Raw genomic sequence first — 16,606 nt, forward strand, 5'->3', positions numbered from 1 at the left:
TCCGCCTGCGCTAACGGTGTCACAAGTATTGTACTGTCTCTCAGTGGTGGCATCAGACTGAGTAATTTATTGCAATGATGAATCCAATCATTTTCTGTAAATTATTCTGTAAATCACATTGATTATTTATAATTGGGAGATTAAATGCAAAAAAAAAAAAACCCAAACCCCATAATAACCAGGCTGTCTTTTCCAACTGCAGCAACCCTTTTTTCCTGTACGTAGACATACTCTGTGGGGAATCCTTTTTGGTCTGCTTGCACCAAGCATTCCTCAATACTGTACACTCATTTTTGCTGGTTACTGCCTTCCAATGGAAACAGGAGGAGTATTTCTTCACTAGAGTTTGTATGCATAAAAAAAAGAGAAGAAATAAATGCAAAAATATTTTCTAACTTTCCCCAGACAGATGGATTTCTTTCTTCTGGGAGGATTTGTTTTAAACCAAGGGGCTCACCTCCCTCTTGGTCTGAGCACAAAGCATACGGGTATTGAGGAAAAAGCCCAACCAAGTGTTGGATGCTGTCACCAGCTGTCACTGTTTCCTGGCAAGGGAAATGTTAGCTGGTGTCTGTCCTGAAGCCACATGTGCTGGCATCATAAGACTGAATGGCACTCCTGATTTTCATTAAAAGGAAAACAAACATGAAGAATAAATATTTGATTTCATGCTTCCAGGGAGCTTAAAGACTTGAAGTAACCACACTACGAAAGGCAAGCAAAGGAAGCCAAGATATGTTATTAAGATGTTGAAGATGAAGTCCCTCTTCCATTTCAAAGGTAATTTCTGAGCATTTTGGGTGATGATTCTGCTTTGGTTCAAACACAGCCATCCTGCTGCTGGCAGCAGGTACAGCCAAAGGCACACTGAACATAATGGCATAATAAGATGTAAAGTGAAATACACTGACAATTAGATGATGAGAGCCCCAAAGCCATCACTAAATGCCTGCACAAAGTCAGCAAAGGCAGTTGCAGGACATGTGTTATCTCAGCACACACAGTCACTGAGTGGTTAGTCCAGTCAAGAGAAGGAAAATGAGTTAATTCCTTCTCCTTAATGTGGGATAAAACCCAGGGCCCCTCTGCCTGCCACCAGAACCCTGTTACCTGTGGTTGATCATACCTGGGTATATGCCCTAAAAACTCCACACATGTAATATCAAACCTTTGAAACAATAAATCCTCCTGGATTCCTTCCCATGAACTGCTCTATCAAGGCTGCCCTTTACCTGGTTAATCTTAAATCAGTTTAGTCCCTACAGAAAGTTTCTTACTGCTGGATTCAGCTCACTTGGAATAAAAACCACAAACTGTCCCAGAGACATCCTTATCCTTAAGTGGCACCCTTGATCCCAACCCTCACCTCTTTTGTCACTCCATCCAGGAATCACCTTGATACACTGGTCTTGCCACCTGTGGGCTGTCTTTTATCCTGCTGGACTCCCTGGAGCCCAGAGGCAATGTCCCATGTCAGAGGATACAGCTGCTGTAAGGACAGCCTTTGAGACACAACTTCCTTACTTTGGTTTTGGACATGAGAGCTTTTTGTTGTCCTCTTCTGTGCCTATAACCTAGACTAAGGATGATATCCTGGAAGGCAGCATCTCCAGCTGCGAAGTCTTTTTATGATGTCCAAGCAAAGATCTGTGAAAGCGGTATTTCTTAGGTCCTCTGGCCACTACAAAATACATTTTTTCCATATCCTTTATATAACCTTCATCTGAAGCAGCCACAGGGTTTTGGAGTCTTTTCCACAGCTTCCGTAACTCAGTGGGAGAGAAAAATAAAGAATAGAGAATGAATTTTATGGCCTGCATATCATCTCTGACAAAGGCAACTATTGCTGCTATTAAACATGCAAGTGCACACAAAGGCACAGATAGTCATGAACAACAAGAGGCAGCAGGGACGGCTCAGCAACGTGGCACTGCTGAGCCAGGCAATTCTGTGTGCCAGGCTGGCCAGTTCCTTCAAGGCTGAGTGCAAATACCACCAACCAATTGGGGAGTTCAGCCCACACACACTGCACAACCCCCTTCCATTCAGGGAGCCGGGAGGAGGAAGGGTAAGGTGTGGGCATGTTTAAAATCCCTCTCCCCATTCCTAATCGAGGTGTGACCCTGATAATCATAAACACACCTAGCACCTGAAAAATTGCCAGCCAGGCCAATAAAACTGGCAATATAGTGTCAGCTTTGTTAGGTGTGGGGTGAGAGCAGAGCTTGGCACAAACAAGGCTGCAGTCACGTCCTTCAGTTTAGTGTCCTGTGTAAGACAAAAAATGCTGCTGGGGTCAACAGAGTGCTCCCCGTTCAAGCCCTGCACCACTGGGCTGTGGGCTGTGCTCCATTTCAGTCCCTCTTACCTGGCAGCTCTCTGGCTGTGACCTGCACTCCCTTGTGACTCCCCTATCTCAGAAGAGCCCTTCTGAGCCTGGGGGACCCCCACACCAGACAACTCTGGTCTGGGAAGTTGTTGTGATTCCCCACCTCCTCCCAGAAACTGTTATGGGTGTGATGAACAGTGCAAGAGCTGCCTGGATAGACACCCACAGCAGAAAGCACTGTGAGTCAGACAGGCATTCCTCACTGTAGCTGCCAAGCCAGGCATCGGCACTGGCTGCAACATGATGTGTTCCCCCTCACTGACCAGGAAAATCATTACAATAAAGTAACACAATAATACACTTCTCTGTTCTTCTTCAGGACTCCCCAAAACCTCACTGTGCCTTAAAACCACCCAGTAATTAATCCTGCTGATGGGTTAGTATTACCATGAACCACTGACATGGAGCACACTGGTTCACAAATATCCTAGGATCCACTTAGAGCTGATCTGCAGAGGATACAAAGCCTTATAGGTCCACCTGAACAGAATGGAGGTCCCCAGCTCATGCACCAGCTAAAATGGGAAGCAACTGAGAGAAATGCTTGAGGCAGAATAAGCAAAGAGAAACCTCAGTGTCAGACCCAGAATCCCTGTCTCTGGACTACAGCACTTGGACACAGGTGAAGGACAGCCATTCACATCCTCACTCTGGGTGGTTTTTACTCCTCTCTTAAAATTACTTTAAGGTGTGGGATTAAAGTGGCATCTTCTCACCTGGGAGAGCACATTGGAGGAGACCTTCTGTGCTGTGTCCATGGAAGCAGCAGAGGACACAGCTCCAGCATTGCAGGCTCTTGTATTCCCACTGAAATCCTACTATTTCCTGCATGTAGCTCCTCTCCTCACAGCTGCATTCCTTCACCTAAGGCTGTGTAAGTCCTGAGATATTGCTTAGGGGTTACTCCAACACCCAACCCTGCTTCACCCCTTCCCACTGATATAAGGGCTTGTGATAGACACCAGGTTGAAAGCCCCAAGAGCAAAAGCACTCAGTCCAACCCAGGGAGCAGCAGCACTTCTCTCATTCTTCCCCTGGAAAGCATCCTACACCATTTACCAAGCAAGTTCCTGCAGGAGCAAACCCAAGTGCTTTTCCTGTTCTAACACACTCAACAGCACTTCAGCCATTGCAAGAAGCTCAGGTCCCAGAGCAGCACCTTCACAGCACCCTGGAAGGGCTAATCCTGCCAAGGACCCACCCAAACACAGAGCTGCTTTCCTTCCAGTGTACCAGGGCACCACAAAACACAATGAAACCATTTCCTGTCCTCTTCTGTGCTTGCAACCTCAACTAAGGATGCTTTCCTGAAGGGCAGCATCTCCAGCTGCGAAATCTTTTCATGATGTCCAAGCAAAGATCCGTGAAAGTGGTATTTTTAGGTCAATTCTTCCAGTGGGAAAACACTCCCTCTGTTCAGAGTAAATCAAGTGTTGGACAAGAAGACCTTGAAAGGTCCCTTCCAGCCCAAACTATTCTGTGATTCTTAGAAACTAAACTACAGAAATCCTGAAATAATTAAAACATTCAGGGGTCCTGCCAAGCATATTCCTTGCCAAGTTTTTGTGTGTGTTTGCTGTTGCTTTAGCTTTGCATGTGGGTCTGGCCTATATGCATAGGGAAATCATGTGCAGAGCAGGAGCTGTCCTCTGCAGTACAGCATCTGCTTCTTACAGCTGAGGTTGTCATCTGTAAGATCCCCCTCCTCACACCATGACATGCAGAAAACAGGTATGGAAGCCTGTCCTGGAGGATGTACACTTCCAGGCTTTGAGACCATGAATATCCATGGTAATTTAGGGCATATGCTCTCAGTCACTTCACCCTCTGAACACAGAGGAATAGCTGTTGGATTGTATCATAGCCAAGTGCCCCAAGGTCAGGCACCATGTCCAGAGCAGGTTTATACCAGCCTGGTGTGGCCTTGCCTGGGGGGGCTAGCAGGGGCCATCATTCTGCAATCCTTTCCACACTGCTAGACTGGCACAACAGAAGCAGCTCAAGTTTGAGATCCAACAGGACCTCATGCATGAGTAGACCTCACCTAGCACCATGGGACTCTCTGCTCTGATGCTGAGCTGCCCAAAAGGGTTGTGTAATTTGTGAAGCCCAGAGGTTCCACCTGCACCCAAAGGACCAGAGCCCCCCTACACATAGATTATCTTTATTATAGGACTGTTATGTTTGCACAGTTTAGCAATTTAATATCAGTTTAAAGCCTTCTCTGTGAGCAAGGCTGTTTGAAGTCATGCTCTCTTTTCAGCCTCAGCTTGCCAAGACTGTAAAATGTTTATTGCTAATGGTGGAAAAGCTTAAACAAGCCAAGATAACTTTCCCAGGCTGGGTATTAAAACTGTTCGGATAAGTAAATGAGTGAAGGGTATTACATGGACTTCATTAAATATCAACCAACACCAACAGCCACTCATTTATAACGCAACGGCAGGGTGCGGGAGCACCCAGGAGCAGAGCTGAGAAAGCTATGAACCACATGTGATAGGAGACCTGAGAAGGGCTGGATTCCGCATGGGGCTCCAGGTGTGGCTCCCAAGGTCAGGCAGCACAGTTCCTGACAAGGCTCCTGCAAATAATGTAGATTTGGAGCTGATGAAGTGGCTCACCTCCTCTTGGCTGGGGAGGGCTCCAAGCATGTGCTGCAGTGTGTCGTCCTCCCTCCTGCAGCCGGGGGTAAGGACACAACTCTCCAGCTAGGGAAGGGACTGTCAGTGCCTTGATGTGGTGTTTGTTTTCAGTTTAGCTTTTACTTCCTTATAGACTGGTTCTGCCTTTACTGGTTCCTAGCCACAGGATGCCAGCACCAGATAGAGTAAATTATAAAACATCTTGCTACTGTTCCTGTGGTCTCATGTGCCAATACTTTACAGTTCCCCCTACAACCTGGATTGAATCCCTCACCAGTACCATCCACCACTCTCCTTGAGTTCAATATTCCCCACACAAGGAAAACGGAGGTAAGGTAGTTACTTCATTTGGGAACCCATCCTCAAATCATATTTCACCTCCAGACCTTCTTCACTACGTAGAATTCTCACTTCTACTTTCCTTCCTTATTCTCTCCTACCCACCTAAGGCTCTTGCTCTTACTTTAATATCCTTTTTCATACCTCTCAATATGACTGCAACTGATTCTTGCCTGTTTCCTGCATCTCCTGTTCCCCAAAGCAGAGCTTCCTTCACACGTCACTCCTTTCAAACATCCCTGCTTACTCCTAACAGCCTGCTGCAGCAGCTACTAACCGGTCAGGCCTGGAACTGCCACCTCCCTGCTAAATTTTCTTCCCTTTTTCGAGGGGTGCAAATTCCAACCTGATTTTGCAACCTGTAGCACAAACTCCTGTTTGCAGCTCCAGTATTTCCCAGCTGTCAGGTGTTTTGAAGCCTTTTCTCAGATTAAGTGGGTCAGGTGCACCCAGGAACCTCCTTCATCCCTTCAGTGGCCACAGATCCATCTTCTCACACACACACATGTTCTCATTCTCTTCAAACTGCAGCTGCCAGTTTCAGGCTCTTACCTCTACCCTGGGACTCTGGCTCCTGCCTGGCTGCTTTTCCCATGCTTGTGTCACAAGTGTCTGTGCCCAGGAACTGTACAAATGGAAATGGGAGCAATGTAAGGTCTCTTGTCTTCCTAAGGTCCCTTCCAACCTTGTTTATTCCACCATCTACTGGGAAGGGCACGGAGCAACATCACAAACAGGTCTAATTCACACAGCTCCAAACTGGTCCCAGCTTATGGCACCAGCTGGCCAGGCTGCACCCAGTTCTGAGCTGGCTGTGCCCAAAGCAGGGTTAGACTGGAACATCAGCATGGGGATAAACTCCCCTTCCCTGAGACGTCTCCCTGCTGGTTAACACCTCTGGCACACTCTGTTTGTTTCCATGGTGCCACTGAAATATTTTCCACTTTAGAAGGATGAAACCTTAGAACAAAAATAAATCAAAGCAGAATCTCAGCTGCTGCAGAAGGGCCTTGTTTCCTTCTGCCAGCTCCCGGAATCCCGGTCTCTGTCCAGCTGTCTTTGACTCCCTCTCCTGGCTGAAAAGGGTTACAGCCAGGAGAAAACGAGCCCACTGAGCTCGCTAGGCACAGCAGGATGCTGAGCCCATTTTGCAATCAAAATCTAAATCAGTGGGGTTAAACGTGTGTCGTGTCGTCCCGTCCCGTCCCCCCCCCCCCCCCCCCCCCCCCCCCCCCCCCCCCCCCCCCCGTAGCTCTGTTGAACCTTTTTTAATGCAGCAAGCCTGAGAATAAACACCTTTTTTTAATGTTATTACAAATTCCATGCAGAGAGCTCAGGCATCACCCTGTGAACTCCTGTGGGATACGGCTTTCCGGCCTCGCAAACACCAAACCAAACAAGGCACAAAACCGCCACCCAAACCACAGATATCCTCCCTTCAGCACCATTTAGTCCCTCTGAGGCCATTCAAATTCAGGCTACACCAGCACCTCGCTTGGGCCCTGCTCCCATCGGCTGCACTTGCCTGGACCCTGCTCTGAGGCTCCCCCAGCTCTGCCCTGGTAATGCCACAACTGCTCTGGCTCTCGGCTCGCTGGGGAGCTCTGGCTGGCGGGGAGAGGCTCCAGCGCCCGCAGATGGTGCTGTGGTTCCATCCAGGCTGCCCTTCTCTGCCCGCAGTCCCGAGCCCGCTGCGGTCTCAGACAGCGGCTTGGCCACAGACAAGGCAGGAGTCACAGAACCTTAGAATGGTTTAGAACGGATCCTAAACCCCATCCAGCTCCAACCCCTGACACAGGCAGGGACCCCTTCCACTGGAGCAGCTGCTCCAAGCCCCTGTGTCCAACCTGGCCTTGAGCACTGCCAGGGACGGGGCAGCCGCAGCTCCCCTGTTCACCCACGCCGGGCACTCGGGAGGCCCCGCTCCGGCAGGGGCAGACCCTGCGGACGTGCCCGGTCACCATGTGAGCACTGCGGCTCTCGAACATCTGCCCCAAAGAGCCTTCAGACAGGCGGAGATCCCTACACGTAAGGATATAACGGTGCCGCCTCACGGCTGCTTTAATGAACGGCGCTACACAAGCGGATGAGGTGAAACCGACGGGCCCCACACGGAGCGGTCCCGCCGCTCCCCCCGCTGCACCGCGCACACACCAGAGGCGAGGGAACCCCCGCACCGGGAGCAGCCGCCACCGGTCACACGGCCCCCGGGGCCCAGCACCGCCCCTACCGTACGTGCGTTGCGTCACTTCCCTGCGGCCGCTGTAGATCCGGGGCGCCGCTGCCGGGACACGGCGCAGCTGCGCGGAGCGCTCCGGTACGGCGGGGCCGGGGGCCTGGGGTCCGCGGTGGGGACAGGGGGTGGAGGGAGCGGAGCTGCTGCGGGAGCCTCCGAGCGGGGGCAGGGAGCAAGGCTCCGCTGCCAGGGGCCGGGTCAGAGAATCATGGTGGTTGGGAACGAGCCTCAAGAGCTGTGCCAGTCCTGTCAGTTTGTAAGTTTTCATTCATCTCTTTCCGTTTGCTGCTGGATTTGGGAATCCACGTCCCAGTTCAGATACCGGCAGCAGACAATAACTAGATTGAGCCTGCCTTAGTGCCCACACGGGGCTGGCGTAAGAGCCTGTAATTTTCGTACCTGCTCATCCAATCGGTGAAGTCCCGAATTCCACTCCTCCTGAATGGCTCAAACGTTCACATGGGCAGAACATGGTGATCAATGCGCTTATTCGCAGCGAAGTTAATGAAGACTCCTGGCTGTCTGGGGTCAGCTGTGAGGGCTGCTCACAAGAGGCTCTCATTTGACCAACTGTGAGAATCCTGCTTATCTGGGATGCTTTAGTTTCCAACTGCACATAGGAAATAAATGTTCAGGCAAATTAAATGCTGTATTTTGCAATGAAGCTGTGTAATTTTGTATTTTAATTTTTATTTATTTGGTTAGGTTTCATCCGAAGTAGCTTTCTACTTGCTATGCAGGATAAACACATTAGAGAAACCTGTGCTTTCTAATCGTAGGACGAGAATTTAAATGCCTCAGCTGTGCTTCTGGCTGTAGTACCAGTTCTTGGAAGGGCCTTCTCTTCAGCCAGGAGAAGGAGGGATACAGGATATAATAAAGATGTAAATAATAAATGTGCTTCTTAGTCCGTGGGATTGTTTGTCATTTGTAGCGCTTGGTTCTTGACAGATTCCTGCTGCATTATGTCAGGAGACAGTGACTGCACCAGGACGAGTCCATCAGCGGGGTCTCCATCAGACAGCGAGTTCTTACCAGATCGGCCAAAGTATGTTTGCACGTTGTCTCCCGATCTCATTACCAAAGCTCGGGAAGAGCTCCAGGAGAAACCTGAATGGAGGCTCCGTGATGTGCAGGCGCTCCGAGATATGGTGTGCAAAGACTATCCCTCTCTGGGGACCTGCCTGGACGATGCTTTCTTGCTAAGGTTCCTCAGAGCCAGGAAGTTTGATTACGATCGAGCTCTTCAGCTTCTGGTGAACTACCACACCTGCAGGAGGAGCTGGCCTGAGGTCTTCAATAACTTGAAGCCATCCGCAATAAAGCCTGTCCTCGAGTCAGGCTTTGTCACTGTGCTGCCTCGGCTGGACCCTGAGGGACGCCACATCGTCTGCATCCGCCCAGGTACCAAACTGCATGAATGTCTTTGTTGTCCATCTTCAAGGTGTGTCTGGTCCAAAAATGTGTTCCCTGCTCTGCTGAACAGTGGTTATTTAGACAGAGTACATAGGTTCTCTTTGAAAAGCTAACTTGTCAAGGGACACATTTGTCATTAGCCAATTAGCCAATGTTACATTGGTTCCTTTTCCTGTGTCAGTAATAACTGCACTTGTGTCAAAATGAAAATGCAGGGAGGTGGGTTGATTAAATATTAAGCAATTCAAGAGAAATTAATGTAGTAACTCAAACTGAAACTGCTGGGCCTGCCACTAGAAGCTTGTAATTCGTGTGACAGTAAGTAGAGAGAGGAGTCTATGGCTTTGACTTCTGTGTAAACAATCAGAACTTTCCATGTACTTTGACTGCTGCCAGGGTTGCTGTAGATTTGTCTTCATCCATTCTCCTCTTTTCCATTAACCTGCTTTCTTTCTGAGCTGAAACTGCTACTAAGCTGTGCTGGGTGGACAGTGGGGTTCTTAAAAACTGTTGCCTTTGCTCCCTGAAGTAAACATGAGTTGCCATTTAGCTCTTGCTTAAGAAGGGCTGCTCTGAACTAAGACTGTGGCTATTAAAGACTAAGTGTTTAAGAGTTCAGGAAAATGGAAAATCAGGTTTTGGAATGTGTATTGTTAGCTTGTATTTGCTCTCCAACTTACCATCCATGTCTTGTAACCTCAGACAGATGGACACCAAGTAATTACCCAATTACTGAGAACTTTCGTGCCATATACTTAACGTTAGAAAAACTCATTCAGTCCGAAGAGACCCAGGTGAATGGAATTGTAATCCTGGCAGACTACAAAGGAGTCAGCTTATCTAAGGCGTCTCATTTTGGTCCTTTTGTAGCCAAAAAAGTGATTGGAATTCTTCAGGTAAGACCTGAACTGGTGGGAAAATAAGCTTGTGCATTGTAAATGACTGCTTCTGTGTCTAGAGTTCTTGACTGTCACCAGCAACTTAAGGAGCTTGGCTTTTAATAGCAGAGTTAAAACATGTCTCTGCCCAATCAGTTTCTAACACCCTTGCCAACTTAACTCACTTGCCTTTTCTGACTTCTACATCCCTAAAACTAAATTTGCATTAGAAACGTAAACTTTGAGTTGGAACAGGAAAAAGCAGTTCTGCTAGGTTATGGTAAGGAAGAGGGAGAGCACTGACTTACAGCTAGAGAGAAGACACTGTGTTTCCTAAATGCCGAGGAATGGGTTGTTATTTAAATGGTTACTGTCAGCGAGATGGAGCTGACCACTGGGCAAGTGCAAGTTCAAGAACAGTGGCAAGATTTTGGCAGAGAGGACTTCTGTGTGGGTATGATTTGAGGTGGATTTCCATCTGCTTCCTGAAGGAAGAGAGGCTTTTTCAGCCTAAGGGGCAGAGAAAGAGACAGGAATAAAAGATTTCAAATAGATGTTGGGAAGGAAAATGATGAGAACAAATTAGAGCAGGGGTGTAACACAACTGGAGTTGTACAAAGTAGGAAGGTGAAAGGAGCAAGCAGTAACCTGGCCAAAGTGGCAAGGGAGCTCTGATTTTACTTGATGTTCTGCCATACTACCTGGAGGACTGAGATGAGGAAAACATCTTTTGAATGGGTTAATTCCCTTATTACTTTGATTCTGGCCTGAGATGGTTAAAATCTTCGTTGTATCTGAGGGGGATAAGGAAACATAGGGGGAATCTGGGAAGTTATGGAGATGAAACTAGTGAGTTTATGAATGCCTATGTAAGAACTCCTTTAAATTATGATCCTAATGTGTCATTCAACTGTCTGAGCCCATATTTAATTTGTATAAATGAAGTAATAAGTATCCTGCTGTTGTAACTGGAAGCTTTTCTCTAAACAAAAGCTGAACATGGTGAAGGACATGAAGGTATAAGTGGCATATAAACATGTTGCATCAACCTTGCTGAGCTGCGTATCTTGTAAAGATGAGCTAATTTATTGACCTTCATAAGGAGAAAAACACTCCTGCAGTGCATGTTGCCTTTTTACTCCAGGCACTGACTGCTTGCTTTGTGTATGTAGAGCTGGTTACAAGGGAAAGAAACTTCACTGTGGCACAAGACCTTAATTGCTGATCATGAGCCTCATAAAAATGTTTCTGCAATTGTATTTGTCCAGCAGGAATCCTGTAACTAAAACTAACTTGTTTTAAACTGTCTTGTGGAAGAGACACTGTGTTCTGTTGGCAGCAGAGCCTGTTTGTCTTTGTAGTTAGCATGACAGAACAGTTGGAACGGCAGAAAAATAGTGGTACCAGATTTCTTCCTGATGTAGAAAAACATTTTAGAGTACCTTGGGTACTAAATCTTGTAGCTGGAGACACTGAATCAGCCTGCTCTGGGTGTGAGTGTGGCACACTCCTTGGAAACCAGAGTCATCACTTTCTAACTGCATCCCCTTACCAGGGCTGGGAATACAGTGATCACTTAAGTGTCTTTGCCGGGGGAGATGAAGAACAACATAAGAAGTCAGGATTTACTGACAGCAATACATTTCTCAATGCAAGATTTTCTTGTCTCTTGACTTTATGCTCTCAGATCGCATCCTAAAACTATTCTCTATTACACGGTACATTTCTGTTGCTGTATTGGTTTATGTTGGTACCTCTGAAAGTTTGGGAGCCAGTGTGTTGTGCTGACAGTCACTCTTAGGAGGTTCTAAAAACAGGAAGATGGCAAATGTCTTATATACTGCATTATAACATTATTCTTTACCCTTCAGGATGGATTCCCCATTCGAATAAAAGCTGTTAACATAATAAATGAACCTCGTATATTCAAAGGCATTTTTGCAATCATCAAGCCTTTTCTGAAGGAAAAGCTAGCAAACCGGGTAAGGATATGTGGCATTTTAACATTAATGTTATGTTTGAAAGTTCCTTGCTTGTCTGTTGCAGAAAAACATACTGAAAAACTTCACAGCTATAAACATGTTGGTGCCATTTACTTGATATAACTGGTCTTTTCTGCTTCAATTTCTAAAAATATGCCTGTTGGGGGAATTCCTCACAAGAAGCTTTGAGGAATTTACTATTGGCATAGTATTAATATGGAGCTTTAATACACATGGTATGTATCCAAGGCATCAATTTCACCCCTAGGGCTGGATTATTTTGGCAATAACTCTTTGTTTATGAGGTGATGTCACAGAAAAGCTGTGCTGCCTCTGCCTTGCTCTTCTCCTTTATGGAAGCATCCTGTATGGCAAGAATATTCTCTCTACTGGACTGGATGTAGGATGATGCTTTTGCCCACAAGCATAAGTACTTCCAATCCCACGAAGGAACTTAGTGACAAACTGAATTTGGAACCCTGGCACAGACTGACAATTGTTATGTCTCTCTTGGTGGGACATAAGCTGCACTAGACTTAGATTTCAATACCTCTATTATGTCTAACTGCACCTGCCCACTGTTGTATGCTGCCAGTTGCTTACAAGGACCTCACTTCTAAAACTTGCTTTTTAACTCAAAATAAGCTTGTTAGTTGTCTGTTTCAGTAATTTGCTGTAAAATGTTTCTTTCATATGCACTCTTAAAGCTGTCTTCTGCTTTCTCCAGTTTTTTCTTCATGGCTGTGATCTGAATTCCCTTCATCAAAACATTCCTCCAGCGATCCTTCCTGAAGAGTATGGTGGTACTTCAGGGAAGCTGGACACCTCTGCATGGAATGAGCTGCTGCTGGCCTCTGAAGAGGACTTTCAGCATGATTTCTCAGAGCTGCTTCTCCCGTGTGAGAGCTCTCCCCATGACATGCTAGGGAGTGGGGATGCTGATGAAAAGCAGTGTGATGATTCTCTGCGAGGCATGAAACCTCAGCTCTATTACTGTTACTAAAAAAACAGGGAAGGTTTCCAGCACAGTTAAGATCTGTTCTGACAGGTGATGCTGTGAACTCTGCCTTACCCCTAAACCTGCAGTTTAGTGACAGATCACAAAGGCACTTTACACTGTAGAACCAAAGGAAGCTGAAGAGTGCACAGTGGGGGCAGGGCAAAGTTCAGGGAGGATATAGGCAAAGAGCACCAGCTATGTAGAATATTAAGGCTCATCAGCCTCCATGTGAATGATGCAAACTGGCCTATTCTTTCTACTGATAAAGGGAAAAAAATCATAATATTACAGGATGGTAAGCTTGACAGCTTCTTGTCCCCTCCCCACGCTGGTGAAAAGTGACAATGATGATTTACTAGCTGTGACCATCTGTTCCACTCTCCTTTTGCAAACATCAGTAATCCAAGACAAAAAAACTGCTTTTGAACCCTGCAAAATGTCAGGGAAGATTGCTTAAAAACATAACAGTCTAATATGACCTGTCCTTTATCACTTGGTTCAGACTGTGAGTTGGTATTTCTGAAATATCTCAATGGATATTTATCTTCAATGAATACAGAGCAAAACTTTCTTACCCAGTAATATCAGCCTGGAGATCATCTCTGAAACTTCCTTACAGTGGGAAAAATTATACCTGGAGGATCAAATAGTACAACATCTATGCCAAAGCCTATTATAAACAAGCAGTCTTCATTTTCAGAAAACAGGAAGCTTCTCAGATCAAGTACTATGGCTTTTGATTAGGTAACAGCTTCAAATAATGAGGTTCAATACCAGATAAGAAACAGCTGTGTCACCCATCTTCCCACATTGTCAGTTGTTCTTTTCTTCAGCTGGTTGTGATGAGTTGGGTAAGTAACTCGTACATGGAATTTTAAGGATGCTTTGTAGCAGTTGGTGTATGATGTATAGAAGGCAATACTTTATGTATGACAGCAAGGTGCTTCTTTAGCTTGTTACTTTGGGCAGGATTTAAGTCTGCAAAACCAAATGCAGACAGGCTGTTTGAAAGCACATTCTTAAATTTCCTGGCACTGTAGCATTTTGTTCACTGTGCTTGTCAGCTCTTTTGTGGAATGTTACAACTTTGTTTACAACTTTGTTGATCTCTTTTGTCTTTGGTTGTCCCATTCCTGTACTTTAATCATCTTTGCAGTATTTACCTGTAGCTTGTATGCCTGTGCCTCTAGGTCTTTGTCTAGAGACAGAACTAAGACTCCACTGTCATATCAGGGTAAGATACCTATGTCTAAATAAGCTGTTCCCACTCCTCAAGTTCAGTCTGTTTAATGGTCTTGAATTAGAACTTAACTCTTAGCACACTCTTTGCACATGTTTTTCTGCACTGTAACAGTGTGGATGGAAAACCTCACTAGGGCCAGGAAAGCACAGCTTGTTACATCAAGGTAAAGTAGTTCAATAGTTTGTGAAAAATAACATCCCTTCTAATTGGAGACTTACCTCTAGAGCACTTTCTGTAGCTGAAATCTTTATTTAGTGCCAAGTGTCATTATAGGTACCAGTTGTTTCTGTAAACAAAAAACTAAAGCATCTTAAGAATTTCAGACATTCATTTTTCAAAGTGCCAATCTGTTTTGAATGTCTATTCCTTTCAGTCTCCCTGCAGCACAATTGCACTGCCAAAAAGAAGACTTTTCTACCACTGTAATGACTTCCTGATCTGGCAGCAGACCTGATTCTGGAACTAGGAACAAGCAAATGCCATACTTTTCATCCAAGCATTATAAAAGGAGATTGAGTTTTGAAAAGGGGTAGACCATGGAGGTTTTTTCTGTGTGGCAGTCAGAATCTGTGGGATCAGCGAACTCATCACTTGAACTGTTTTAGGTTAAAAGTGGGAAGAGATGAGAAGCATCTGATACTTGCTAACTTTATAAGCCAATTCTTACTCCTCTTTTGACAACTATTACCTTTAGTATGGGGAAAATTAAACAAAACCCAACATCACCATTTAAAATAAGGTTAGAGTACTGCTAGCCATTTCCTCATCTCTGACCAGAACAAGCTGCATATTTTGCAGAGATTTAATTCAGTTATTTGTGCCACCCTAGCAAGACAGTAGCACAGAGCACAAGGACTTAAGACAGGCAGGTGGCTGCCCACACTGTTTAACTGTCAGAACATAGAGAGAGTGGTGTTTAGTGCCTCTTAATTCCAGCCACTATGTACAATTAAGAACAAAAATAGGAAGAACCATTTTCCCTAGAGGTGAAGGCTTGACGGCTATTTGATACACTTTCCTTAATTGTACTGCAGGGTTTGAAGTGGTGGTATTTTGACAGCTAACCTATAGGAACAGCTACTCTGGTCCCCTTATAGAACTACCAGAGAGGGAGGCTGAAAATTCAAATTTCAGTTTAATGTCCTTCAAAAAGAAAACAACCTAGCTGTGGCCAGCAGATGGCTGAGGAACTTCTACACCCTTTTTCAGGCTTTTATATTCTCTTGCATGCCTTAAATAGTAGGCAAACTAGATCCATCTCTCCCTGTCCTTTTCTCCTCTGCTCACAGAGAAACTAAGAATACAGCATATTATTTAAACGTAATAGATAAGGCTACATTATCAATGCTGAAAATAGCTGGTCTTGTGCCTCCAGAACTCCTGTTAAAGCTGTCTGCTGAACAGCTGATGTCAGGATGCTTGAACTAGGCCAGGCTTATCTTTATCAAGCATCTAACTGTTACTTTTAATTTGCTCTTTCTTGGCTTTAAAACTCAGACACTGAGTTGCAATGTCATTGAGCTCTATCACTAAGCCCTTTTTAGGTTCCTAACCAGTGCTTGGCTTGTCTTGCAGAAAGCACAGCTCTGTCTTACATGCGCCTGACTACTGAGCTGAGAATGTTCTTTGAGCTTTAGCACTTACTAGCAAAGAAATCCCTTTGTTCCCAAAATGTCTCATATCAGCATTTGGAAAATAAACAATTTACAGAATAGACAGGAGAAGCTTGCAGGCTGGGGGGCTTTGGTTTCTTTCTGTTTACCGCACTAAACCAGATCTGTTCTTTTTTCCACTTGAACTAACTTTGTTCCCAGAGGTTACATGCCTTGCCCAGTCCATAAGCCATCCCTGCCAAATCCAACACATAAGGAAAGATACTTGAACTGCACTGGGCAGCCATGGCTTTTGGCATTGAGTGGGACAAAAGGTAGCTGCATTCTGTAAATAAAAGTACTTGAATTTATACTCTTGCAAATGGGTGTTACAAACCCTGAGGTATCTTCAGGAACTCAGTGAAGTATTGTTTTTGTTAAATCTCATTTTGGCATGAGTTAATCATAGTGTTATTCAGACTAATACTTTTGCCTTCTGTTGTATGTAGGCCTAGAGGTGTTGGGTGGTTTAAGTGTACATCTTATTTTGACAAAATTTATTTTTATATTGCATTTTATAAAATGGAGTGGTCAAACCCATGTACTTTTCTGATGCATGACTGGGTGATTAAATACATTGTTAACAGCTGCTAATTTGATATTTTAAATGTGTTTGTTGTGTTACATGTGGGGGTATTTTATCATAGAAGCCAAAAGCAACAAATAACTTAGTTCCACACTAAACACACAGTTGCAATCAACTGTAATTGCCATGGTTTTATATAGAAAGGTGTTCCTTTCTACTGCACAACTAAATTTAACTTGAAAACTGTACCTGAGCAAAGTCCAAGCAACGGGATTTGACATTGAGAATCACATGGAAGATGCT

General features: G+C 45.3%; 1 protein-coding gene across 1 annotated transcript; it reads left to right on the top strand.

Annotated features, from left to right (window-relative positions):
- Positions 1-7,631: 7,631 nt before the first annotated feature.
- On the top strand, positions 7,632-16,371 carry TTPAL (alpha tocopherol transfer protein like). Its single transcript, XM_034066648.1, has 5 exons — positions 7,632-7,687; positions 8,558-9,010; positions 9,725-9,918; positions 11,772-11,882; positions 12,610-16,371. The coding sequence occupies exons 2-5, from the start codon at positions 8,572-8,574 to the stop codon at positions 12,883-12,885; spliced, it is 1,020 nt and encodes a 339-aa protein (XP_033922539.1). The 5' UTR covers positions 7,632-7,687; positions 8,558-8,571; the 3' UTR covers positions 12,886-16,371.
- Positions 16,372-16,606: the final 235 nt, after the last annotated feature.

This window comes from Melopsittacus undulatus, chromosome 10, assembly GCF_012275295.1.
Source record: "Melopsittacus undulatus isolate bMelUnd1 chromosome 10, bMelUnd1.mat.Z, whole genome shotgun sequence".
NCBI lineage: Eukaryota > Metazoa > Chordata > Aves > Psittaciformes > Psittaculidae > Melopsittacus > Melopsittacus undulatus.